Genomic DNA, 27,448 nt, shown 5'->3' with positions numbered 1-27,448 from the left:
TTACAGTAAACGATGTAACACCATGAAAGAACTATGTTACAATACCAGTCGTCCGTTTATAGCAATATTCGATCGTTTTCCTGAAATGAAAATTTTGTGAGTCATACTTTAGTCAGTCAGAAATATGCGTAACTTTGTTGTTCTAGTGTCATCGCAAGGCACAAATATTTAAAGCGACCCGTCGATAATATTCTGCCATCCATACACCTCATTTACATTTCAAACCCATGCTAGGATCCCTCTTCCCATAAAAAACATCCCTTCGTCCACGAGGGACTTCCAACCCTTCGCTATCTCACGGAACCATAATCAATTTACTGACTCATCCACCCTCCTTTCTGGTTATCGCGATCGATCGTCACAACCAGACCTCGGATTTTATGTATTTATGGTGCTTGCAGATATACAAGATCCGATAAAATCAGAGCTGCTGCAAAGTTTAACATTGGTCCTGGCAAAGCAGTCGAAAAGACTGCTGAGTAATTTGTTACAAAAGTTACTTTTAGTAATAGTGCAGTTCTTGAAATTCTCGAGTGGTTTTCAGTGGAAAGTCGAAATGGAAAAGTTAATCAATCAATTTATATTCTTAAAAAAACCTGCTTGTAGCACTGATAAATCCACATAAAATCTACCGTTCATAAATATTTATGTACTAAAAACTGTGGCAATTTTTGCCATCGAAAAGAATGAAATATTACATACAGCAACCATGTAAAATGTCATTTTTTTAAAAAAGTGGACTGAATACACTCTGGCTCCGAGGTCCAGATATGAATGTACGAACTTTTTTTATTGTAAAAAGTACATTTTAAAATTTCATTTATTATATATTCAAGACTGCTAATTCCAGCGTTAAGTTTTCACTCGGTTACCAATTCAACAGAACATTCCATATGGAGGTGAAAAAATTCCGTTTCAGTCTCGTTCCTCTAAAATGGACCATCAGGAGTATTAAATTTGCATAAACATTCGGAGCCCAGTTATACCGTTCCGTATCCAGAGTCACTAAGTACAGTCCCCTCTACGCGCGTGTCGTGATTTCTTGCGGCGGTTTCATTGTGGACGTTGACTCGTTTCCGATGTAGACTTTCCAGTTTTGTCGGCGGTGTCGCAACAGGGAGGGGCCCCACGGGTCGAGTCAGCGTTAAATTTCCTGTAAAACCGCAACAGGTTCGCGACTCGCGGAACATTGTTTTATTTCCAAGTGGGCTGTGTTCCCGATGTCACTCGGCTAGGGGAGCCCAACGATTGCGCAAACCGTCTGAGTAATCGTCGCCGTTGCAATTAAACGTCCTCGCGTCCCACGGAAGCCGATCCAGTTTGTTTCAATGGGAAACACTAGCCGAAAGATGAAACCGGCGCGCTGGGAGTTTCTTTGATTGCAGTGTATCGGCTGAGTAATTAGACTTGGTGTATTACACCGGTGTCACGTGTAAGACACGCCTTGAGTCAAGCCTTAGGGACCTACTTTTCTTCAACAAATAATAATAATAATAATAATAATAATAATAGTAACGATGATATAATAATAATGATAATAGTAATAGTAATAACTTCACAATCATTCACAGAAATGTTACACAAAATAAACATACATCCATCCATACACACAAATATCCAGAAAGGAGTGATATTACTCACATGCAACGTGGTCAGGAAATTTATGAATCCACTAACTTAAAAATAGTGAACCCCCATTTTACTTGGGTTTAACCCGTAAAATAGAGAAAAAACTCAGTGGAAAGCGCTGAAGAGAAACTAAGTAATAATGATAATGATAATGATAATAGTAATAATAATAATAATAGTGATAATAATAATAAAGTAATAAATAATACAGTAAATCCTCGGTGAGGGTTCGAAGACTGCTCAGCATTTGATAGGGAGAGGTCCATCAGTGTTGTCCAATGCGAGGTACGAAATTTAGGGTCCTTTCTTCACTCGGTCATACTTGATTCCTCTACTCTACATCCCTTGCTTTTTTTCTTATTTTAAATATTGTGACTCTCTTCAAGTCACCAAATATCCTACTGCCGTAATTTCAATACTAGAAGGCCTGGAAACTTCTCTCTCCAAAAAAATGAGTGTTTTCTAATTTATAGTCTGTCTTAACCTGTACGAACTCCAAATTTCTGGAACATCGAGAACCACAAAAATACCTGGTAACATAGTAAAATTATAATCATAAATTTATTTTCATTGGACCTGTTTTTCCAGGGTTAAGTTAGGTATTGGAAGTGTTCAGGTCCAATTGTCAGGACCTAAGATGAATCAGTCTAGGTGCATTAGGTATAATTTGATCAAATTCAGGATTATTTCTAATTCACTAGGTATTATAACCTGGATGAAACGAAGCATGAGTGGTACAGTTCGACTGAAACGTGTCCACTCCAAAAATAGTCTCCTCTATTATACTTCGTAAAAGGTGAGATTAAATCGACAGACACGATCGTCGCGTTCCCGAGTGGTGAATGAACGTCGACCAGGTTTATGTTTAGAGGGGAACGCGCGTATAAGGAGGTCCTGCGCGCATCAGCCGGTGAAATAAAATCAAAGGTGATCGTACTTCGAAGAATGCGAGCTTGACTCACCCGTCACCGATCCCTGTCGAGGGTACTCGTAAGATGAGAATTGTACGGATCACGCACGTGGCCATCGTACTACAATAACCAGTTCACTCGGGCAAACAGTTCTTTGAAGTGTTGGATGATTCGTTCATCAACGTTGGAATAATTCTTTTTTCCTTTCAATTCCATTTCCTTTCATTTCTGTCGTTTCATCAATCTGTACAGGTAGTTATAATTATTTCGAAGTTAAACGTAATGATATCGACAGAATTAAGTAACAGTGTATGTGAAGAAAAATTAGGACAAACTAAGGCTAATTAGGGTATGTTGAGGATGAATTACATACTTACCTAGGGACACTGACCTTAAGTGTCCCATTTTTAGTTTTATTTCAAAGACGACTGAAGTTCATTTTATACTTTTGAATATATTATACTGTAGTCAGACTGGAGTTCATTTTATACTTTTGAATATATTATACTGTAGTCAGACTGGAGTTCACTTTGTACTTTTGAATATATGTACAGTAGTTAGAGTGTCCCATTTTTAGTTTTATTTCAAAGACGAATGAAGTTCATTTTATACTTTTGAATATATTATACTGTAGTCAGACTGGAATTCATTTTATACTTTTGAATATATTATACTGTAGTCAGACTGGAGTTCATTTTATACTTTTGAATATATGTACAGTAGTTAGACTGGAGTGGATAAATCACACAGCGATTTGCCCCATTTTCCATCCGCGCAGAAACTAGTTCTGCGCAAGTAATACAGCCCGAGACTATAAGGTTCAAGGCGTTCTACTTTCGAATTGTATTTATTACATCTCAACTTCGTAACCAAAATTGGAGTGACCGTACACTGCTCGTATCTGGGCAGCGTTGATTTATCGCGTGACGAAATAACACCAGAGACAAATCCGTGCAGTATCCTCATGGGCACGCAATTGGAAACTCGAGAAGAATGATGTTCGTTAAACCCTTTCACGGTGAAATGAAATCAAACAAGAAATGTACGATCAGTTCTTTATAACGACTACTACGGATTTTAAAATTTGCAGCAAAATACAGACTCCTTGGTCTATAGATTGCTATTTTCAAGAATTCAATCTAAAGAATTTTTATTCTTTTATTCTAGCATTTGCGCTAATATGAAAGTGTCCCCCTCCGATTTTGATGAAACTTCGTATGTCTGTTAAGCAGTCAAAAATAAGGGATACGTATTTTTTTTATCAGCTGAAACGCGACTTTAAGGGGCGGAACCTCTTCTCGAAATTTCGACCCGGAAGTACTAGTTCGAAAACCAGAGGAGATAGATGAAAACTTCTAATAAACTAGGTTTGCAGTTTTTTATGTAGAATAATATGATACTAAGAAATTGTACAAAATATAATTTATTTGTAACAAAAAATTTTCGGATCGAAACTTCGAGGGGTGGTTTCATCCCTTAAAGTCGCGTCTCAGTTGATAAAAAAAAATATGTATCCTTTATTTTTGACTGCTTAACAGACATACGAAGTTTCATCAAAATCGGAAGGGGACACTTCCGAGCCTTCCCTCGTAAGTGTATTGAAATTTATTTTAGTATATTGAATATATATATAAGTCAGGTCATTGTAATAAAATTGACTGTCAAATCCGTGTCAACATAAAACCATAAACAGTTAAAAGATTCGAAAGAAGTAGAAACATCTTCAATCAACAAAGTTCAATGAAGTCTCCGCAAAAACAGATGTGAGACGTGTTATTCCTTAGATAACGATACTTAAATAGAAATTGCAAGTCGCGCATCGGAATAACCAATCGTTAACAGAAACCTGTCATCCTAATGATGCTTCCCAAGAACCGGAATCAAATAAATTACTACTTGATCGATCCGGGAGTTCGCGGATGCTTAGTGTAGCGTTCCCCGGCAAACATTCGCGATTCCATCGATGCCAATTAATTACGCTAGTAATTGATCCGTAACGTCAACCTTGATCGCGTCCAGTCTCACTTTCGCCGGTGTTGTAAATCAAATCATGCGCGGAATCGAGTGGCGTGCGACACGACAGAAGTAGTAAGAGACAGCAGAGAAAAGACGATTCATGGATTGCTGTTGTTCTGAAAACTGGAACGTTATTTATATTAACGACAATCAAATCGGCGTGTAACACAGTAGTGCCAGGTACGCGAACAAACAAGTCCAAATAGATTTGATCTTCTATAAACATGAGAAGTTAAAACAGCCGAAATATGTTAGATTTTCTATGAGTACGAGAAATTTAAACAGTCCAAACGTGTTTGATCTTTTATGAATACTAGAAGTTTAATCAGTCCAAACATATTTGATCTTCTATGAATACTAGAAGTTTAATCAGTCCAAACATGTCTGATATTTTATGAGCATGATACGTGTAAACAGTTCAAACATGTTTGATCTTCTATAAGATCTCACTTTAGCTATCAAGGAGCGTAATCTTACGGGGGTAACATCCTATTATCTAAATCTGTATTCTCATTATCCCATTGTTAACTTAATTATCTAGTTACGTAATTCAGAAAAACGAAACATATCAGAAAGACAGGAATAAAGTGTACAAGAATTCTGCAATATCGAGAAATTAGGAAACACAAGACCCAAGACAACGTAACTGTTCCGTGAAAGTTCCGAGTCCGCCCAAGAACCGCGGAAGTCCGCGTCGAGAAATTTGCATCCTTTCAAAAGATTTTTAATAATTGCGTTTCGCTAGAATTCCTCGGCGAAACTATCTAGAGCGGCAGGTAAAGGTAGTATGGGAACAGCCTACAGTTACGACACAACAAGGCTAAATAATGATTTTACTAAAGTTTAATACCAGTTACGTTTCATTATTAATATATTATAACACTTAGCACAGGGAATAAAATTCTGAATTTACATACTTGATCATTCACGTCTATTGCGTTGCGCTAAAAAATTTGGGACTAACCTAGGGTTTTAATACAATAAGAGATATCAGAAATTAAATTTTATTAATGAATTTTAACAATTGCAGGGTGTCCCAAAATAGCTTCGACTCCCAGTAATGGGGGGTTCGAATAATACACAGAATATTCGAATAATACACAGTGAAACGCAGCAGTATCTAAGGGTGTCGTCCTGAGCTTTAAACAGTTAATGAGATTAAATAATTGTTCGAGAAATGTCGATTCATTCATAAAGAAGCATTACTTTATTATAAAAATTGAAACTTCCACGTTTAAACAATTAAAATTGACAAAATACTTTTTCTTATCTTTTATTCGTTATTCGAAACTTTTTATCTAGATAATTAGTTTGCCCATTTCTGTTTACGACACACGATTGCGAGTGGCGTTCGTTGTTTCCGTTTGCTTAACTGCGACGTTTTAGGCGTACCTTGTCATTTACCGGGAAAACACGAGGCAGAATTAGAGTAAATGGACGCGGTGGGCCACGAAGAGAGAGCCTGTTTGTATCCTCAAGGCGTGAACGATTCGCTCGAAGCCGTTCAATTATCACCACTTGAGGCCAACTGCGAAGCGGCTGGCAAACTTTTTTATTCTCTTTCTCTCTTGGCGCCTGTTAAGGGATCATTGCCGAGCTTTCAGCAGCGTGTAAAACGCAGACGTAATTTATTCAGCGTGACAACGGATCGCGTGGTACGTCGCGGATAAATTAAACAACGACCGGCAAGAAAGTCCAAACATCCGCGGGAAGGTCTTGGAAATTATGTTTTCGTTAAATTTGTAGTTTCTACATGCGCGTTTGCGTGGGAATTACTAGATCATTGGTTGATTTTTTGTTTGCAAAATTGATGGTTCGAAGGATAGATCAGGATATTTTAGTTATGAGATCAATTTGTGATCGGAAGCGAGCGTTGTAGGGACAGTCTTGGAAATTATGTTCTCGTTGAGTTTGTGATTTCTTCAGGTCTGTTTACGCGTGTTTCGTGAAATTTACTCTATTATTGGATAACTCTTTGTTTGTAAAATTGATCGTTTAAAGGATCGATTCGGGATATTTTGGTCACGAGATCAATTTATGATCGGAGGCGATCGTTGTCGAAACAGTCTTGAAAATTGTGTTCTCGTGTTTGCGGTTGTTACAGGCAGTTTTGCGTGGGAATTACACGATCATTGGATGATTCTGCGTTTGTAGGATTGTTCGTTCAAAGGATCCTTTGTGATGTTTCACTCGCGAGATCAATTTGCGGTCGAAAACGAGCGTAGTGGAGACGGCGAACGTGGTGAACGTAATTCTCTCTTCTATTCTCTACATTTTATGCATTTATGGGGACTTCTAATCTATAAATCGTAGCAAAATAATGATTTTATTGAAGTTTAATACCAGTTACGTTTCATTGATAATATAATATAACTCTTAACACAGAAAATAAAATTCTATTGATTTTTGACTTTCATATAAGTTCATCGAAAAATTCTGAATTTGCATATTTAATCATCAAAGTTTGTTGCGCTGCGCTAAAAAAATTGTGTGGTCTCTCAGGCTGGCTATTTTTGCCTTTAATAAGGAATATATAAAATGAAATTTTATTAATGAATTTATCATACGGTATTCCATCTTCCTATTTATATAACATTCAACATTTCTTCCGCATTCAACCACTTACAGCTGTTTGAATCGAGCGGTGTCACTCTCCCATGATATTTATCTTATTTTTTGCTCTTAACTTTACCTCCTTAATTACTCGCTTTAACGGAGACCAGTGAATAACGGGATGTTCTGTAGAAGAGGCAGAGGTTGCAGGCAAATCGATGCGTAGATGAAGACCGCAGGCAGTCGAAGGCTACCGTATAGTCTGTGCATCTCGAGGAGATGGCAGTGAAAAGGTCAATGTCGGAGACTTCTCTTGTTAGTAGGACGGTATTAGCAATTGTTGATCTTAGGCCGCGTTTACACCGTGTATAAGATCGTACTTGGAAGGTCTGTTCCATTTTAAGATTTCTAGACGCCCAGAATACCAGAGAGACTATAACTAGCGTTTGGAAAAAGTTGATCTGGTTTTGCTATTTTTAGGGATTTATAATAGCATACAAATGATAGCGGAGAAGATGCGTTTGGTATTAATATTTTTAAAGATCTAAAATAGTACAGAGCTGATAGAGGAGAAGATTGGTTCTTTTTTAATATTTTTATAGATTTAAAATAGTATAGAGCTAATATCAGGGAAGATTGGTTCGATTTTAACTATGTATTTGAAAAGGTAAAGAAATACAAACCATATAATCGGTGAAAAAAATCAATGCAAAACAATTTTACATTAACCGACAAACCAGTGATTCTTTTCTCGCTTGAAAAATCAAAATTTTCCATTCGCGATTTCACCATCGGAAGAACGATACAATTTCTCATGGAAGAATTATTCGCGGAAGTAAATGGAATCAAGTTCCCTGACCAAGTTTCCATCGAAACAATTACTCTTTACATATTAACAACCGTTGACCTTCGAGTCGTATTCTAATTAAGTCTAATTGCGCTTTATCTGCGACCTCCGCGCGATAAGTCGCCGCGACATTGTGTTGTTGGGCAGAATTTTATTTGAATAATACACAATGAAAAGCAGCAGTATCTAATGGTGTTGTTCTGAGCTTTAAACAGTTAATGAGGTTAAATAATTGTTCGACAAACGTCGATTCATTCGTAAAGAAGTATTATTTTATTATAAAAATTGAAATTTCCACGTTTAAACAATTAAAAATGACGAAATACTTTCTTTTATCTTTTATTCGTTATTCGAAACTTTTTATCTAGATAATGAATTTCTGGTGTCGGGGGCATGGACGATGCAAGTCCTCGTGTCACGTCGGACGTTGGAGAACAATTCCAGCAACATTCGTGAATCGATGTCAACGGTTTCACCGGGTGACTAATCGCCTATCATCATCGTCATCGTTATCCACGCCGTTCTAACGTCACACCGTTCCGTGATCGTGTTCCGTAATTAGTAGGTGCGCCCCGCGAATTATCTCTCGTCTCACGATCCGGTCGCCCCGTTTGCACGAAACGACACACTTCCACGATCTCTCGCGTTATGCAATTAAAACCGGGGGTTCCAGTACGTATTGGTCAGCGATGGGATCATGTAATGATGCAGGTAACTTCGAATCTAACTGTACAGTTTCGAACACCTTGCGAGTGGGGAAAAAACGAATTCTTTTAAGGTGAGGTACTCCAGTTTGTAGGTCTAAAAATAATGGGTAAATTTGAACATTTTTTTTAGGTAATTGTAGGGTAAATTTTTGGGATCTTTATGGAGAATAGGTTTATTTTATATCTGCTGTAGTTTTCAAGATTTCAAATTTTGGAATTATTTGGTATTAAGAAATGGAAGATACAGGAAAGGTAGATGTGAAATTTAAATACGTTGGATACTGAAGGTAAATATTTAAAAATATAATACCTATCGAAATATAATCTTTACTTCGGGTCATATTGATTCGAGGAGAATAGCTGGGTTAAGTGGTGGTTTCACCTCGAAGAACTGAATATCAGAAAAAATGAAAAATAATTATTACGGCACTAAAGCTACTATAATTCTATCGCAATATAATTGTAATGATGTTTCAATAACTTGAAAAAAGATTAAAAAATTGTTAGAGGGGAATGTTTCTTTAAAAACCGAAGGTAACACATCTTCTTATACAATATTATTCTACGTTAAAAATTGAGCCATTTTCGTGTCAAATATTTTTCGATACAACAATTAGTTTATACATAATCGTAAAAAGTATGTTTCGAGCAGGGAATTTCGAGGGGTCGTTTCACCCCTTCAAACCGTATTTCAGCAAAAACAAAAAAATACGTGTTCAATAATTTTTAATTCTCTACAAATTCATGCCAGTTTAAACGGAAAAAAATTTGGGGATGTTTCCAGGGATTTTCCAGGGATGTTCCCTTGTTAGATTCGTGAGTTACATGTTGCACTGGATCCCATTACTGGTATCGTTAACCGATCCTCAATCCCCGAGCCACGAAAGCAGTTAGATTCTCGTCGCACGTGTCCCCATGTAGGTGGAATCTCATCGTGACGCGGCTGTGTCACCTCTATCGCTGCCTTGAGATCAAGGGAACCCGTTGAATCAATGATCGAAATGTAGAACACCGACGAGAACACCTTGTATGATTCTTTTTTTTTTCTCGTTCCTCTTACGTCGTTTCTTTCTCCTGTGTAATTCCTAACCCAGACTGCGTCGAATAATAACTGATCATGGACTGAATCATTGGGAGTGTATAATGACTACTTATTCCGAGAAGCTAGCATTCTTGGAATTCTTAGCAATATGAAGAGGATGTAATTTAAATTTTAAAGGTGGTAGTCTTGAATTTCGACAGATTTTTTTTACGACCGTGGATCTATTTATTGTAGGTTACATATGATCTCTGAAAGATGATGATAGATGTGACTTATCTTTGATGATTTTTGTTGGAATCATTTACTTGTCTATCAAATGTGGTTATTATCGTTCTGAGTTTAAACAGTTTCGTTCAGGGCTGCTGCAGCTGGTTGAGTTAATCATTCCATTGAGATTACTCAGAGATACTTCTTTATTCATGCTTTGCAAATGTGCCAGAACCTTGGGATTGTATACGAAGGCTGCGAAGATACTCTAAGACTGTTGAGAGTTTAATTGCTGGACTATAGGATTTGTAGATTTACAATAGGCGTATTTGTATGAAACGTTATAAAATAGGAATTTTTGTATAGTTCAATTCCACGATCACCGACCTTCAAATTAATTTAGAGCATCGAATAACCTTTTTCTAATAACTCGTTTTGCCCGATACGAAAGTTCTTTCCAATGACGAGTTAACTCGTCTTATTCGTTATAAAAACTTTCTCCAATGACGAGTTAATTCGTCTTATTGACTGGAAGTTTTTTCAATGGCGAGTTAATTCGTCTTATCGACTGGAAGTTTTTTTCCAATGACGAGTTAACTCGTCTTATTGACTGGAAGCTTTTTTTTAATGTCAAGTCAATTCGTCTTATTGACTGCAAGTTTTTTCAATGACGAGTCAATTCGTCTTAAAGACTGGAAGTTTTTTTCAATGACGAGATAATTCGTCTTACCCTCCATAGAAGTTTTTTCCAATGACGACTAAACTCGCCTTACCTTTCATAGAAGTGTTCTTCATTGACAAGTTAACTTGCTTTCTCTGCCAAGGAAATTTTTTCTAACGTCGAATTAACTCGTCTTACCCAGTTAACAGGTAAACGGATCCCCACCTGATCACAGATATTAACACAATGACAACCTCCTATTTTCTCAAGTAGCTTTCACCAGTAATTAGATATTCTTGTCAAAAACCAACAAAAACGAAATCTTTTCCATTACCATACAAAAAATCAGTAGCTTTCAATATCTGAAAAGTACCAGTTGACAATCACACGACGTCAGGTGTCGCATCATCGATCACCAACGTATGTCATACTGTTAAAACGACTTCTAATCTCTGGCAGAAACCCTCGATCTCGTTGGGACACTATTCACGACGAGACGGTTCGCGATCACAACGTCGTCCGTCAGATTAAGAAACAGCGCAGTCGGTCATTATGCCGCATTAAGGCCAATATCCTAACCAGTTTCACGGCAGGAGCTGTCCGGCCTAGTCCAGATTGTCTATTAACGGAGCGTGCGTAAATGACAACGGGGTACCCTTCTTTTTTTTTCTTCAATCTCGTCTGAGTTAGGTCGTCCGATGATCTGTGATTTCGAAAGGACAGATACGGAGGGAACCTCGAGGACCGATAGACAGACGGGGGTGGGGGCCGGAGAGCGCAATGCGCGACGTGCCGGGAGAGAAACCAGTTCTCAGGATAAAAGGAGATGTGTCTGACCCCAGGAGTGCTCCCGCGTCTACAGGGTGTCCGTTAACCTATCGCGACTCCTCGAAGCAAGGGGGCGCTGAAGACTAGAAAGGATACATTTTGTACACTGGCGAGGAAACTCGTCTTCTAGGAGAAATAGTGATGTAGGATAAGGGCCTCTTACTACTTAGTAAATTTATTTCAAGTACTGAAATAAATATTAAATTGAATGATAATTTGGCATAAATTTCAATAATTCCCAATACCAAGTGGTAGGAAGCCTTTTCCCTACGTTACTTTTTTTTCACATATCTTTTGAAGAAGATTGAGAATTTGTCAAGTATTTGGTGTACAAATTAATTCGTGGCTTTCTTTCCATAGATTTGTCGTTTATTTACAAAATTGAAATATTTCCTGTCAGTTTCTATATCTTTACGCCGTCTCTCGGGGAGTTGGAGTGTCTCCTTACGAAAAAGTGATGGCGGTTTCGGGGCAGTAATTAATTGTTGGTTGTGTCTATTAAATAGAGTACATTGCCTTTCCATAAACGTTTGAAATTTCTATCACTGACATTTGAATGAACTTTAGTACGAATAAAAATTCTGATTCTGTCCGTGAAATAGAGTACTATCCCTCTATAAACGCGTTGTCTGTTCAAGCACAGCTGACGGATTTACCACCTATGTATGTCCGTGCAAGAGATAGGAGAACAAGGGCCCCACCTGTGTTCTCTTTCGTTCGCGTAGTTCAACGAAACCCGAACGGAACACAACGAAAACGAACGTCTCCGGTCGTGCAATATTCGAACGTAATACGAACCATAGATCCGATCTGGCAAAAGGTTGCACTCGTTCGGCTCCGAGGCTGCCTTTGTAATTCCAGGTGTATGAGATCACGGTGTTCTTTAGCTGCGAAAAAGTCGAGAAAGTTATTGCGGAGCGCGTTGAGTCGCGGCTGCATTTTTCCCTCCGTTTCCGCGAATCGTACAGAATCTCACGATATAATATGATATAAAAACGAACGATCGTGTATTTAGAAGGCCTGTCCCGAAAAAATAGTACTTTTTAAAAATACCAGAATACAGGCAACTTTTGGTAGGGTAAACCAACCAGTGAATGACAGAATTGTTTAATTCCAGGACGTTTGAGAGTAATATTGGAATGTATTTATTTATAACAACAAAACAGCTGTTGAAATTGCAATTGCGTTTAAAAATATTGAGCAAGTCTTTGAAATCTTCTTTCATAACTACAGCATAAAAAACATAATTTAGTAATATAAATTCCCTGAGAAAAAATTGGGAGTGAAATGTTGCGTTAATGCACTGTTAGGTTCTAATTGGTTAAAATAGAATTTAATGGTTGGCTCTCTGTTCCAAGCTCGTTATTTCAAGCTGAGTACAAAAACTAGTGTCATTTTAATTACTGTAATTCTGTTTCTAGCAATCCAAGTACAATGAAACGTTGACACAATATCAATCAAGGATGTATTTTTCGACCACAACGTTCTCGCGTAGATTCTGTTCGGAATTTTTTCTATTTTTTTTTTGCAAAAGTTCAGTTATTCTTCGTGCAAGTCGTGTATAAACGAACCGCCCGTGATTTTCGAACGTAACCCGGAGGCCCGCAGGAGTAGCGTGTTTCGTGCGAACAGCCATTGTTCCCTCGAACGAAATTGAATCAAAGGGGAATCGAGTTGCGGCTTTTTTTGGCGGTAATTTAGGAACGTGAGGTGTTTCCATTGTGTGCAGTGGATGGAGGAACTGTTTAATTAGCGTGGGTAGTTAGGAAATTATTAGAATTGTTAATAAACTTGTTATCGGTGTACTTCGTGGCATTGCCTGGTGCACGTGAACAGAATTTATATTCTAAGGTAACATTTTGGAGCAGAATTTTAATTGGAAAATTTTAGACCTTGGTCCAAGGTGTTTTTTTAGAATAGTTATTTATATTGCATGTGATTCTGAAGCCGTTACAGTTTTTATAGAGGAAGGAGAGTCTTTGTGTGGGTTGAAGGGCGCTCCTTAAATATTGTAATTTATACAAATGTCTGTTTATCTGTTTTTTTTTTTGTATTGTTACATTTACATTCAGTTCCATGAATAATGTAACATAGAATTTGTAAAAAGATCAGCTTATTTACATATTTTAGAGTGTATTAATTGAAAAATCATCCTTATTTTTTTTCCGAAATAAAAGAACAGTAGTATTGTAGTGTAATAGTGTATTGTGGTATAAATTACATTTGAATACAATGACTGTGTCTTGCACATAAGTATTATTAGATAACTATTGTACTGTTTAATGTCTAATAGACTACACACGATTAGCTTCGTCATTTATCGATATGCAATTTTCTGTGCGTCACATATTAAGGAGGTGAAAAGATGATGAACATCGACATCAAATAATTAAATCTCGCGTTCTCCACCTCTGCACCGACCATTCCAATTGAAGAACCAGGAATATCTGGATTGCGAAACGGCGAACGTACCAGGACTCGCAATTGATTCACTGGTTTGGTCGTCTTTCCGGATTCCAGCGAACACCGACGCGCGTTTCGTATGCAAAAATGCGCTTCCACGCGGCGCCCCATGTAATCCCCGTGGATCGCGATCGTCGCAGTCCATAGAATCCGTGAAAGCGAGAAACGCCGGGGCGTGAAGCGTTTTTGCAGGCTCCTCGAGTGAACGTGCACGCGCGTTGTAAGCGACTGGAATTATACAACCAGAGCTTGGGCGCGTGTGACATTATTGTTTTCCATTCAATTCGTTTTTCCCCCACTTCCACCACTGTTGCAGGCGTTCACTGGGCTCCTGAGCACTGTAATTATCCGTTCTTCCTTGTGTTTAACCCTTTAACCCTTTGCACTCATTTGGCTTCGCTAGGGGAAGACAGATATAGAGTATAGAAAGTAGAAAAAAAGGATTTTTTGGTTTGCATTATTTCGCGGCTTTTGACGTGACAAACATTTCTGCAACGCGAGTTATTCGAAATTCGAATTATTAGCAGAGAAGTAGAGGTCCAAAGATAGTACCTCTCATAATTTTACGAATTGGTAAAAGGGAACACTTCGGATAGGAAGGGCAGTTTCTCCCTTAAGGTCTAAAGTTTGTTTTTAGAACAATCTCAAGTTGTGGTGGAAGTTGTTCCTTTATAATAATTATAAGTTTAGTTGAAAATTTAACAGACCATTTTTAGAAGCGTCAACTTTCGATTGCTACCAAAAATTGAAACGATAAAATGATTGAAAAAGAAACGTTATAAAAATTTCTTTTTTACACGATCCTTATGGAACTGTACTTGATACTGAGATTGTACAGTATTGCCCTTTCATAGGTATATTACAGGTATAATTTATTACATCTTGTAGGTGTATTATGGGTATAGTCTGTTATTGAATAATATATTATGTATGATAGATCTGGGCCAAATTGTAATTATAAAACAGTAGAAGATAGAACAAATTTCAGTAGTTTCATATGGTGCATCTGTCTGCTCCAAAGATGGACACTTCAGAGATTCCAAAGTCACCTTCATTCGTCATTTCCTTCTTAGCTTGACATGTATTTTCACTCAGTGAATATGTCCCATATTTTGATTAACACCCGGTAGATTCGTAATACATGAAACATCTCTATTATATATTTTAAAATATATGAATTTTCCCAGTTACAATATATACCATAGGTTCCCACCGTAGATGCTGAGAAGAACTGGGTGGGTCTAGTTAGTTTCTTTATTTCCAATCGGACTTATTCACAGATTACACGCACAATGACACTTAGAAATGTTTATAATAGAGATAGTTTACCCAATGAACAAAAAATGAATCTTTGAAACGGGGACGGTGAGCTATAAATGGTTGGAAAACTGTGATGTATACGAATCGTGAGAGGAAAAATGTGGAATGAAAAGCGCAGCTGAAACGTAGAGACCGGAGAACAACAGGCTGTTACCGATGCTCGTCGACGAGGCGCAATAGCTGGTTGGAAAGGTGTGCTTTAACGTTGACCCGGTTACAAATTACCCACGATCGAAGCGCTGCATTTCGCGGGGTCAACGTGCCCCGTGTCTGACTTCTCGGTATTTCGAACCCAGTAAACGGGAGATTAAGTCATCGTGACGTTGTTCCGTATCGTTTGATCGAGCACATTCGTTTAAGTACACGCAGTAACACACATTAAGTGCATACTGCTTGGCGCCTCGATCATTTGCATGGTAACATATCACTGGACCACGTAGTGTCACATGTTTTTAGATCAATTACTGACAACAAGAATTACACAGACATTTCTTATATTGCGTAGTAAATGGAGAATGTGTTAAACATTGGAAAGTTAATAATATTTTGTGCTAGGTTCATGGGTGTAGCCAGGGGGCAAGGGGGCCTTGACCCCCATGGGCGGAAAAAATTGGGTTTTCCACTATTCTAGAAGAAAACAATTGGATTTTGCCCGTCCCCCTAAGACGAAAAATTTGGATTTTATTCACCCCCTACTCCTTTCAAAAAGAAAAAAATTACATTGCATTGAACATTTCTTTTATCCATATTGACTCAATCTGATAAGTTTGGAATCGATAAATCACGAAACTGTTTATTTTCGACCTGATAAATCAGCTTAGAAATAAAGTAAATTTTCTATCCATTGTGTCATTAGTAGAATAATTCATGAAAATGGGAGTTTGTGTGAATTTTCGTAGAGCAAGAGTTATCGTCACCGTATCGTAAACCATTGTATTGCACTAAGATAGTTTGGGTGTGTTTATTTGCGACATTCTTAAAGCTAATCAACGAGCGAATAACGCGCAATAAAAATGGAAGATCATGTTAATCTTCTTGTGCTTTCAGTCATCATTGCCGGATATTTTTTAATCTTTTTACGCCGATCGTGGTTTCCAAATGGTGTTTCGAAATTTTTTTATATCGATCTCGTACTTTGTTATTACTTTATTCCGCGATCGGCTATTATTATTCTCATGCGACGCATCAAAATATTACTTTTATATTGTTCATATTTCTATAGTTTAAATGAATAATTCGTTATTATAACACACTTATCGATTATTTCGAATCAAAGGTAAATAAAACTTCACCTTTTCCATTGATGATTCTGTTAGACTAGAAACCAAATAAATGTTCTTATTATCTATTCTACAGAAATAAAATCCATAGTTTTAAAATCGTACCAGAAGTCTTGATAATAAAAATTAAAAGCCATGGATTCTATAAGATTAAAAGAAAACTCATTAAATATTGTATAACACGTGTAATTTACTTTTAATCAAATTATCTAGTGTACCTTCTCCATCATCTTTGATGACCTCCATTAAACTTTCTAGCAAAACAAAGCACACTCATATCTTCACAATTAACATTCTATTACGACAAAATTGGACTCAATATTCCCATCACTGAATCAATATTTACCACATCCCAATAAAAACAGCCTCGAATCCAATTACAATTACTTACAATTCCATAAACTCAAATCACAAGCAATCGAAGAAGCCCAACGCATTTCACCGTAATTACACTTACAACAGCAACCCGTGTATAATTTCAAACATTCATTTACCCTCCATCAAGTTAACGGTTAACTCCATCATCGTGCCACGATTAATTTCCCAGATGAAACCCCAGCAATAACCTCTCCACATCAAACAGACATCGTACACTGAATCCAACCCATTAAATTATCGAAGTCCAGTCAACGAGTTAGTTCCCAATAAACAGCACTCTTTAAATTCCCTCGAAAGCGGGCGATTTAAATAATTAAAAAACCATCGATCATCCGCGATTATCGCAAAGTGTTACGTCGCGTCGTCGATAAGCCGTCGAAGAATCGCGCAGCGGGACACATTTTTTTCTGTTCTTCTTCTTCTGTCATCGAGTCCCCTTTATCGAGCCGCTGATAATGTTGATAACGATGTGTTGAGGCAAACGCAGGCTCAGTCTCGCGTGCGGTCACACCCGGTGATCCACAGTCGGTTTTCGCGACAACTTTTCGTCTAATATCGCGCCATGGAGATCCGCCAAATCCCGAAGTGGAACGTGATCGACGAGTACCTGAAGGATTTCACGCACTTTTTCCGCCTAGTAAGTGTGCAACTCCTCCCAATTCCCGTCGACGACGGACTAACGGCCTGCGGGTATCTCCCCGTCACGCCTTTTACGTAAACCACTTGACTCGCAGACTGCGGAATCGATTGACCGCTGGGCGTGAAAAGCGTAACCAGTAACGGGTCCGTGAACATAAAGTCCAAACATGTTTGGACATTTTTGAATATAAGATGTTTGAATGGTGCAAGCAAAATTCGGTCGTGATGAGACGACTGAATGCCGATCAAACGTTTTGAATGAATTGCTACGAGTGGAACTCTGTTTGGACTGTTTGAATATCATGTTAGGAGTTCAAACTTGTATAATATTGCATTAGAAGTTTGTTTGAATATTATCTTAGGTACTGAAAAACATGTTTGGACATCAGATCAAGAATTCAAATACGTTTGAACCTTACGCCAAGGATTCAAATATGTTTGAACACTATGTCAGGAGTTCAATAACATGTTTGAGTGTCACGTCAGGAGTTCAAAAACATGTTTGGACATCACATCAGGAATTCTAGTACGTTTGAACCTCATGTCAAGAATTCAAATATGTTTGAACTTTACGTCAAGGATTCAAATACGTTTGAACCTTATGTCAAGGATTCAAATATGTTTGAACATTATGTTAGGAGTTCAAACATGTTTGAGTATCACGTCAGGAGTCGAAGAACATATTTGAACATCACACCAGAAGATCAAACATGTTTGAACAGTTTGATTACCGATCACTAAGCGCAACTCAATTTCGGAGGATAGATTCTTCCTTCGTGGAGACTATGACTCTTTACGTGAACCGAAAAAAATTAGTGGATTCGATTTTTAATCCGTACAGAGCTAGTTCTAAGTGTTGGCTGGATGTATTTCGGGCCACATTTTTCGTTTGATTGTATAAATATTTTAAACTCAGTTTGTGATGACGAAACATTAATTATTGTGGGGCTCATCGGTGACCCGCACTCAATTTGCCATTGCAATCTTTGGGTCAACGATGACCGCCGACGTGAAAGTTAATTCAAACGCTTATATGGAGTGAACGGTAATGTTTGCGGACTTTTAGATATTATTAATATTGCAACGTGAACTGGTGACATTCAACAAAGTAAATGTGAGCAGTATGATAACGCAGCTCAGTTCCATAATTTCGTGTTATTTTATTCTTATACACTAAATGTATGGAAGATATCACTATAAAGTGTATAAAAATGACCGGACGTTTTAAGGCAATTAAGATTCGACAAAACTGATGTAAGAAATAAATTTTTTACATTCTGCATTCCAATATTTTACGGGTTTTGTGAGGAACGTTATGGTCTCGCAGAAATCTTATTTTTGCTTGATGAGTTCAGAATACTGTTACTACCTGTAATACGTTAGATATAGATATAGATTTCAGCGATATAAATAATTCAAGTTCCGTAAATTGATGATCATGTAACAGTATCTACATCATGTGCGATGCAGTGGATATGATTAATTGAGAGTTAACATGTTTCGTAAACTTCAAAACTGTTACGTGATAATTTACAGAAATTGAGAAAGAACTGAAATTTCTTTCCTATATTCACTATTCCATCAAGATCGGAATAAAATAAAATTATTAATTATTATACGGTGTGTCATGTAACTGATGGTACAACCGAGTAGGGCTTGATTCTAATGGAAAAATATTCATTTGAAACTTTGTTTTCTAGCAAATCGTCTTGAAAATTAATCTGAAACGCGTGTATTCATGGTAATAAGTAGAATCGGAATGCAATGAACAGACACGCTAGACTAAGTCCATCGAATTGCACGCGTATCCAGCAGATCTTCAAGGTCGTTTTTCTCGAAAATGGAGTCTCAAATAAAAAAAGGTTATTTTATGTTTTCGATTTATTTTTTCATGTAGAAGAACCCATCAACTGATTATGCAACCAGTTACATGACACTCTGTATATTAACCCTTTCCGATCGTAGGATTCGATTTGGAGTGATTCATTTAATTAGCATTTATAACACATTATGATACATTCTCAAAAATAATATTTAAGAACTGTTTAATGACGATTCTTTTTCGTTTATAAACAATTATTTCTGTTTATTTCTTTTAGTAAATTCTCTATTTTTCCGACATCTAAGAAATGACTATATGTAAAAAAATATTTTTTCCCGTTCGAAAGTAAAAAAAAATAATTTTGGTCCGAAAGGGTTAAATTCTAGATAATCCCTTACGCTGTAAATGCATCAATATCTGCAGTCTAATCGTCATCCTGCGAAAAATGTATCAACATTGAGAGCATGCACGTCGATGATTTCTTTTATTGTCACACTGTAATCGTACTGACCGTTTCGTCCCATAAAAGGAATATTTTAATAACAACGTAATCGAACGATAGTGAGTCACGTCGATCGATTACTATTCTCGGATCCCGAGTTCCGTTGTCAGATTACGAATCTGTGTTTGCCGAAGCGACACGCGTCGCGTCATACCGGGAAGAAGAAGAAGAAGACGAAGCGGTTTCGTGACGATAACACGGAAACAATTATCATCGGTAATTACGCGGCGGAACGGTTCACTGGCAAGAACTGGGATGCTAATTAGTCGACCGCGACATGGTTTCTCGGGAACGAGGATAAAAGAACAACATGTCGATTAACCCCGATGCGGTTTTCCAAGAAAGTACCGTGTATGACTTAGACGACGGGTCTCGGGGACTTATTGCATTGTTTCCCGAGGAAATCACGGGCGATCGTGGCTGCATTATTTCCAGCCCGTACGAATTTTATTCCGCAAACAGCCTAGATATCGTTCGCTCGTAGAGACCCGCTCGCGAGATAATGTTCCCCGTTGTTCGCACGTGTGATATCGCTTGCAATTGTGCGAGTGCAGATGCAGCTAATTCCAGGAGAGGTCGTTTTAATTAAATTTAATCGAATAAGAGGTACATAAGAGTTTTACCCTAGGATTTGACAAGTTCGATATTGCAGGTTTATTTGGAAACTGTTCGTCACGGATCACGTTAGATTATTCATGTTGTGTTGGAAAATAGGTACTGGGAAATAAGTATGTGAAAATTGGTACTGGAAAATAGGTACTAGGATGTAGGTATTCAAAAATAGCTATTGGAAAATAGGTCCTGGAAAACAGATACTGAAAAATGGGCACTGGAAAATAGGTACTGGAAAATGGGTACTAGGAAGTAGGTATTGGAAAATGGGTACTAGGAAGTAGGTATTGGAAAATAGCTATTGGAAAATAGATCCTGGAAAATAGGCCTTGGAAAATAGATATAGAAAAATGGGTACTGGAAAATAGGTACGGGAAAATGGGTACTAGGAAGTAGTAATTGGAAAATGGCTATTGGTAAATAGTTATTGGAAAGTAGGGACTGGAAATAGGAACTGGGAAATACACAAAACTGACAGTACATCCGTGATATTATAATGTGTAGGAAATAAATAAATACTGCAATTCACGTTACGTTTTTAACTCTTTAGCTGTCACGTCGTATACAGACAGAGACCTACACATGGACGTGTAATTCCTTTGGATATCATTTTTCCAAGTACTTTGGAGCTCGCTCGTAGCGTGAGGAACGAAATTTTTACGATTGCACGCGATATTCGGGGTCTCGAACGTTCAGAAATTCGTGTGCATATTCATAAAGCAGATAATTTACATTTACGCGGTGCCTTCGGTGGTAATTTCCTGCAATAGTTGGAATTTTTCGAGGCTGCCTTGAAATATGGATTCAATATTTTACTTTGTGAATTTAACGATTGTAGAAATTTGGAGCTTTTAGAATCTGGAATGAAAGTAATGTTTTGATTTATGAAACAAGATATGATTTATAAATCGATCCAGATGGTTCTAAAGATCCTGCAAATTTGGATTAGAAATATTTGACCCTGAAACTACGACTTCAGTGTATATTCTTTTAGTTTAGAATATCCTGAAAATCCTGAATTTTGAGAACTTTTATTCATTAAATATTATTATTGCTGTCGTTGTTAGTATATTGATTGAATGCAATATGGAACAACATATATGAACCTAAAAGATTAAAAAAATAATGATATCCACAAATTATATTCCTAACTGCTTCGATATTAGAATTAAGCAATGTATCCTAAACTCCAACTACAGAAGATTCATCTCTAAGATACTAAATACCGATGTCTCTGAATAAATCTTCTAATGTCTCCATCTACAAATTAAATTTCTGAGATCTTGCATTCTGGAATCAAGCTTACTGACTCTAAACTCCTGGAACAGAAGAGTCACCCATAAAACACTGAACACCAAAGGCTCTGAATGAATTTTCTACGAATGAAATTCCTGACCTTTCGCACTTTCGAATCAAGCTTATAGACTCCAGACTCCAAGAGCAGAAGATTCATCCTTAAAAAGCTGAATACTGAGTTCTCCAAATCAGTTTCTCAAAATATGTTGCCTTCAAATCCTGATATCTAAGAACTACACTCACCTTCATTCCGAACTCAAGATCCAGGATTCCACACTCCCAGAACAGAAGATTCGTCTCTAAGACCTAACCACTGAAGCCTCCAAATCGAGCCACCAAATCCTGATATCTAAGAACTACATTAACGAGACCTTTCATTCCGAACTCAAGATCCAGGATTCCATTCTCCCAGAACAGAAGAATCGTCTCTAAGACCTAACTCCAGCGGTTTCCAAATCGACCCAGCAAATCCTGAAGCCCAAGAACTACACATATGAAACCCTGCATTCCGGAATCCAATACCAAATATCGAATTCGTCAAAATCCGTGGTCTCCAGATCAGTCCCCCAAGATCTTCTGTTTCCGAACTAAGCTTGCAAATCCCGATATCCAAGGATACACACAAGACCTCGCAATCCAAGATCAGCTCCTGGATCCCAAGCTTCCAACACAAGATTCATCCTCTCCAATTTCCGAAGAACGAAGACCAAGTCTGAAGAAAGCTTCTTTCTGTTAGATCGACGAGAATGGGGACGGTTTCATCAACCTCACGGAGCTGCGTAGCGCCCTGGACATCTGCGGGTTCAAGATGCCCGGGTACAAGGTGCGCCAGATGATCGAGGAGTACGACGACAAGCAACGGTCGGAGCACAAAGGCAGACTGTCGTTCGAGGAGTTCGAGAAGCTGTGCAAGGAGCTGAAAGCGAACGAGCTGGGTTCGACGTTCAAGCAGGTCGTGTCGAAGAAGGAGAACCTCGAGACCTTGGGCGGTATTTCCGAGGCGTCCAGCGAGGGTACCACACATTCAGTCAGACTGGAGGAACAGCTCGCTTTCAGCGATTGGATCAACACGAATTTGTCGCATGATCCTGACCTGAAACATCTGCTGCCCATCGACCCAGAAGGGAAGAGTCTGTACGAGAAGGTCAAGGATGGAATCCTCCTCTGGTACGTAAAGACAGACTTTTTTGTATGATTTTTAGAATTTTTCTGGGATCTGCATTAACGCTCATAAGTACATGGCCAACATTAGATTCATTTTACTGGAACATGTGCCCGATTTGTTAAGAAAAAACTAGTTTTTCTCACAAGATTGGCCATAAATTCCCAAAGTAAAATTTACGTGAAAAACTTTCTTCAATGAAAGGGCTAATAGTTCTGAGAAGTAGAGTATTCACGGTGGTATATGGGCATTATATTCCCAAATAAAATTAACTATTATAATACCCTCGACGTCTTCTTCTAGTAAAATAATCAATCACTCCTGCCCGGACACGATCGACGAGAGAACGATCAACAAGAAGAACCTGACCCTCTACAAGAAACACGAGAACCTGACACTGGCCCTGTCCTCCGCCCAGGCGATCGGTTGCAACATAGTAAACATCGACGCCCACGATCTCATCAAAGGATCCCCCCACCTGGTGTTGGGTCTTCTCTGGCAGATCATCAGGATCGGTCTCTTCAATCAAATCACCTTGGAGAACTGTCCAGGCCTGGCCACACTCCTCCAAGACGGCGAGCGTATCGAGGACCTGCTCAAACTATCCCCAGAGTCAATCCTACTCAGATGGGTGAACCATCATCTCGAGAACGCTGGCATCGCAAGACGGTGCAACAACTTCCAATCAGACATCACCGACTCGGAGATCTACACCTACCTGATCAAGCAAATCGCCCCGCACACCTCTGGCGTCACACTGGAGGCGTTAATGGAGCCAAACCACACTTCACGCGCAGAGATCATGCTCCAGCAAGCGGCTAAGTTGGGCTGTCGCAGCTTCGTGACGCCCAGCGATGTAGTCAACGGCATCTACAAGCTGAATCTCGCGTTCGTCGCAAATATGTTCAATAATTATCCAGGCCTGGACAAGCCAGAGAGCAACATCGAGGGTCTAGAGTCCCTAGAGGAGACCAGGGAGGAGAAAACTTATAGGAATTGGATGAACTCGATGGGCGTGGTGCCTCACGTCAATTGGCTCTATTCAGACCTGGCTGATGGCCTAGTCATCTTCCAGCTGTACGACATCATCAAACCCGGCACTGTCAATTGGAACCGCGTGCACAAGAAGTTCACCAAACTACGGAAGTTCATGGAGAAGCTCGAGAACTGCAATTACGCGGTCGAGCTTGGAAAGACGATGAACTTCTCGCTGGTCGGTATCGCCGGACAGGATTTAAACGACGGGAACGCGACGCTGACGTTGGCCTTGATCTGGCAGCTGATGAGATCGTACACTTTGTCGATCCTCACGTCGCTCGCGGACACGCAAGGTAGCACTATGGTCGAGAAGGAGATCGTGCAATGGGTGAACTCGAAGTTACACGGGGCGGGGAAGACGAGTAGCATGAAGGGCTTCCAGGACTCGTCGATATCGGACGGGAAGGTGGTGATCGATCTGATCGACGCGATCAAGCCGGGATCGGTGAACTATGACCTTGTCAAGGAAGGAGGCACCGAGGAGGTGAGATGGATGAGGGTTTTGTGGAGGCGGGGGTCGTTTCCATTTATCGTTTAGACTGGAACTAGTATAGTGATTGGACTGGGGATAATGCTAATGTAGATTTTTCTGGATTAATTTTCAGAAACTAGAGTCGAATGGAAATGTTTTTACTCTATTAACGATTCTTTAAATATCTAAGTAAAATAGAAATCTTGATCTATTTTATTAAACATTTTACTGTACTGACTCTTAGAGATCTGAGTATGAGGGAAGGCATAGAATCTGTAGTCTAATAATGAGATTCTATGTATTGTAGAACGTTAATGTATTAAGTTATATGAGTAACGAAAACGGAATTTAATTGGTAAAGTGCACTTCATCATGATGTATGCCTTCCTGCCATTGTTCTACAGGCAATTCTATTCTTCCGTTATAATGAGTAATAACAGTACATTGTTAAATGATATTCTTGATGAAAAAGGTGTACTGCAATTATAAAGAAGATATTGTGGCACCTTCTATTAATGTAGCAGGATTCAAGAATTCGAAAGCCAAGGGGATCCAGAAATGGTTAGTCCAGATGTGTTCCCATTCTCTGTACTAGTTCCACAAAGTTTTCATTCAATAAGTCGTAACGTTCATGGCCGCAGTTAGCGCTCGTTGATTCGTTGTTTTCAGATTGCAATCATTGAATTGTTAGCCTTAACCATTATCGAGGCATTGTGATACTCGTTTTTGATCGATACCGTCGTAAACGTCTCGTTGGGACTTTAATACAAGCTTTATTGAGCTAAAGATAACAGCAGAAGGTTTATTATTTGGAGAAGTTTTTTATGAATCACAGGAGAAATCTGTATCTTTATGAATACGTAACAAGTCATATAAGCTAATTTATCAGTAGAAATGTTGCTGTGTGAAGATAGATTATTAATGGAATTCTAAATTCTAAAGTTTACCAGTTCACTTACGAAATTTAATACCAGCGAATAACATTCTCACGATAAAGCTACTAGCTACTAAACTTTCGGAATGAGAGCTTCATTCTTAACACACTAAATCTTGAAGTTCCTGGATCAATTATTTGGGACCTAATATCTGCAACCTACACTCCTGAGTGCTTCGAGACTGAAATTAACCCCCTTCTGGCTCGAACATTTCTGGAAGAGACTATTCGTCTCTGAGATTCTAAATCCTTAAGTTTCCGGATCAATTTATCAAAATCTGATGTCTCCGCACAAATCCTGGACAATTTCATATTTCTGAACGAGTCCTCCAAAATCTAATACCTCGAAACGAATCCTCAAAAATCTGATGTCTCCGGACGAATTCCCAAAAATCTGATGCCTCTAGACGAATCCTCCAAAGCTGATGTCTCCGGACCAATCCACCAAAACCTGCTATCCAAAACCGCCATTTCTGAAAACTCTCTGGAATGAAGCTCATGGATCCCAAACTCTCCGAAGATCATTCATTTCTCAACTTACAATATTTTCAAGACAAAAAGAACACAGAAGATCCATTAATCTTCTTGTCGCATAGACCCTCGGTCTAATCAACCACTGCATCGAAGCAATACGTCAAAGTCTCTATGACATTAGCAAACGCTATAAACAAATCGAAAACCAGTAGGCGTACGGCCTTAGAAGTTCCCGCGAAGACGTTTCCCATCGGTGTGCGTGTATGTCGTCACTGTCGTGTTTCCAACGTTAGCCGTGTCGAATCGGCGTGACTAATCGTCGACTGCCGGTACGTTTTGCAGGCGAACCTGGACAACGCGAAATACGCGATATCCTTGGCCCGGAAATGCGGCGCGCGGGTCTACGCGCTGCCTGAGGACATCACCGAGGTGAAACCGAAGATGGTGATGACGGTGTTCGCCTGCCTGATGGCGATGGATTACATACCGAACATGGACTCCGTGAAGCAACCGAACAACATCAAGAACGGCCAATAATGTCGCGCCATTTTGTTAATCCCGTGGCGCCATCTAAGCGCGTCAGAACTGTCGACTGAGCCACGGCGTCAGGCCGTGTCTCTTCTACGAACGTAATGATTGTATATACATAGGTTAGGGTAGCTTGTTTTCCAAAATGAAACCCATACGGGGAGAAACGAGGAAGAAAAGAACGGAACATTCAACCATGAAATGGAGATCACGGCCGAAACGAAAGCCGTGTTACTTTCCGTCGTTCATTCGAGGCATTCTTCGACGAAGCTCGTGACTTTCATCGTGATCGTTTTATTCATTATTTCCCGTCTGTTTAAGTTCTTGCATAGTCCAGGAAGCTAGGGAACCATGTAGGATCTTGCTAGCGAGCTTCGAGAACGAATCATTTATCATTGGGTTGTCGATTGTAACGGTCGGAAGGATCGATCAGCGTGGCGCGTTTACGTATTACCCGCTTGGGTCGCGAGGGATCTCGACGGGACGTAACAGATGTTTGATCGGTCGCGGTTGCTTGTAAATTACTAGCATTATATACCGTGTGATAGGGGATTCTACTTTTCTTCAAAGTTTCCACGATCATATCCTTGTCTAAACCTCCGTCACGTGACTTGAGAAATCGTAGAAGTCGATTTTCGAAGGATCTATCTTCTCAGCGGTCGATTTAACTCTGCTACGAACCTCCGTTCCGTTATACATTTTATGCAATGTTCTGGAACAAAAGATACATGCATTAGTTAAGAATCTTTTGTATTTTCCTTAAACTTAGAGAAATATTTTAAGAAGCTGAAGTATTGAACAAACCGTAGGACCACAGAAGGGTTGGAAACCATGAAATGCTACTGGGTTGAAGAAGATCGGTTGGTCGTGGCAGGGTTAAAGAAGAATAGTGAAAATCGAACGAATATTCAGATCATTCAAAATGTCGCAAAGAAATCTTGTTTAACCCTTGCGTAACGAGTGTGAGGTCATTTTGACCCATCATTGCGGTGATCATAAAGTATTCATTAGAGGGAGTTGCACAATGACAGTGAACTCTTAGTAGATTTATTTTATCACATTATTGTGTCCATATTTTACATTAAAATTATAGGAAGTTCATTTTTAATATTAAGCAAGTATAACTA

The 27,448-nt window shown here is 38.8% G+C and overlaps 1 protein-coding gene across 1 annotated transcript in view; it reads left to right on the top strand.

The window, feature by feature from the left end:
* LOC107187949 (plastin-2) overlaps window positions 1–26,754 on the top strand; it is a 47,855-nt gene extending 21,101 nt beyond the window's left edge. Inside the window, exons 2-4 of the mRNA XM_015576161.1 lie at window positions 22,450–22,880; window positions 23,179–24,397; window positions 26,136–26,754. Of these exons, the coding sequence (XP_015431647.1) occupies window positions 22,450–22,880; window positions 23,179–24,397; window positions 26,136–26,330 (1,845 nt within the window). The 3' untranslated portion in view covers window positions 26,331–26,754. The remainder of the gene's footprint in view (window positions 1–22,449; window positions 22,881–23,178; window positions 24,398–26,135) is intronic.
* The last annotated feature ends 694 nt before the right edge of the window (window positions 26,755–27,448 follow it).

The sequence above is a fragment of the Dufourea novaeangliae genome, unplaced genomic scaffold, assembly GCF_001272555.1.
Source record: "Dufourea novaeangliae isolate 0120121106 unplaced genomic scaffold, ASM127255v1 scaffold16, whole genome shotgun sequence".
Taxonomy (NCBI): domain Eukaryota; kingdom Metazoa; phylum Arthropoda; class Insecta; order Hymenoptera; family Halictidae; genus Dufourea; species Dufourea novaeangliae.
This window is presented reverse-complemented; position numbering and strand designations above follow the sequence as displayed.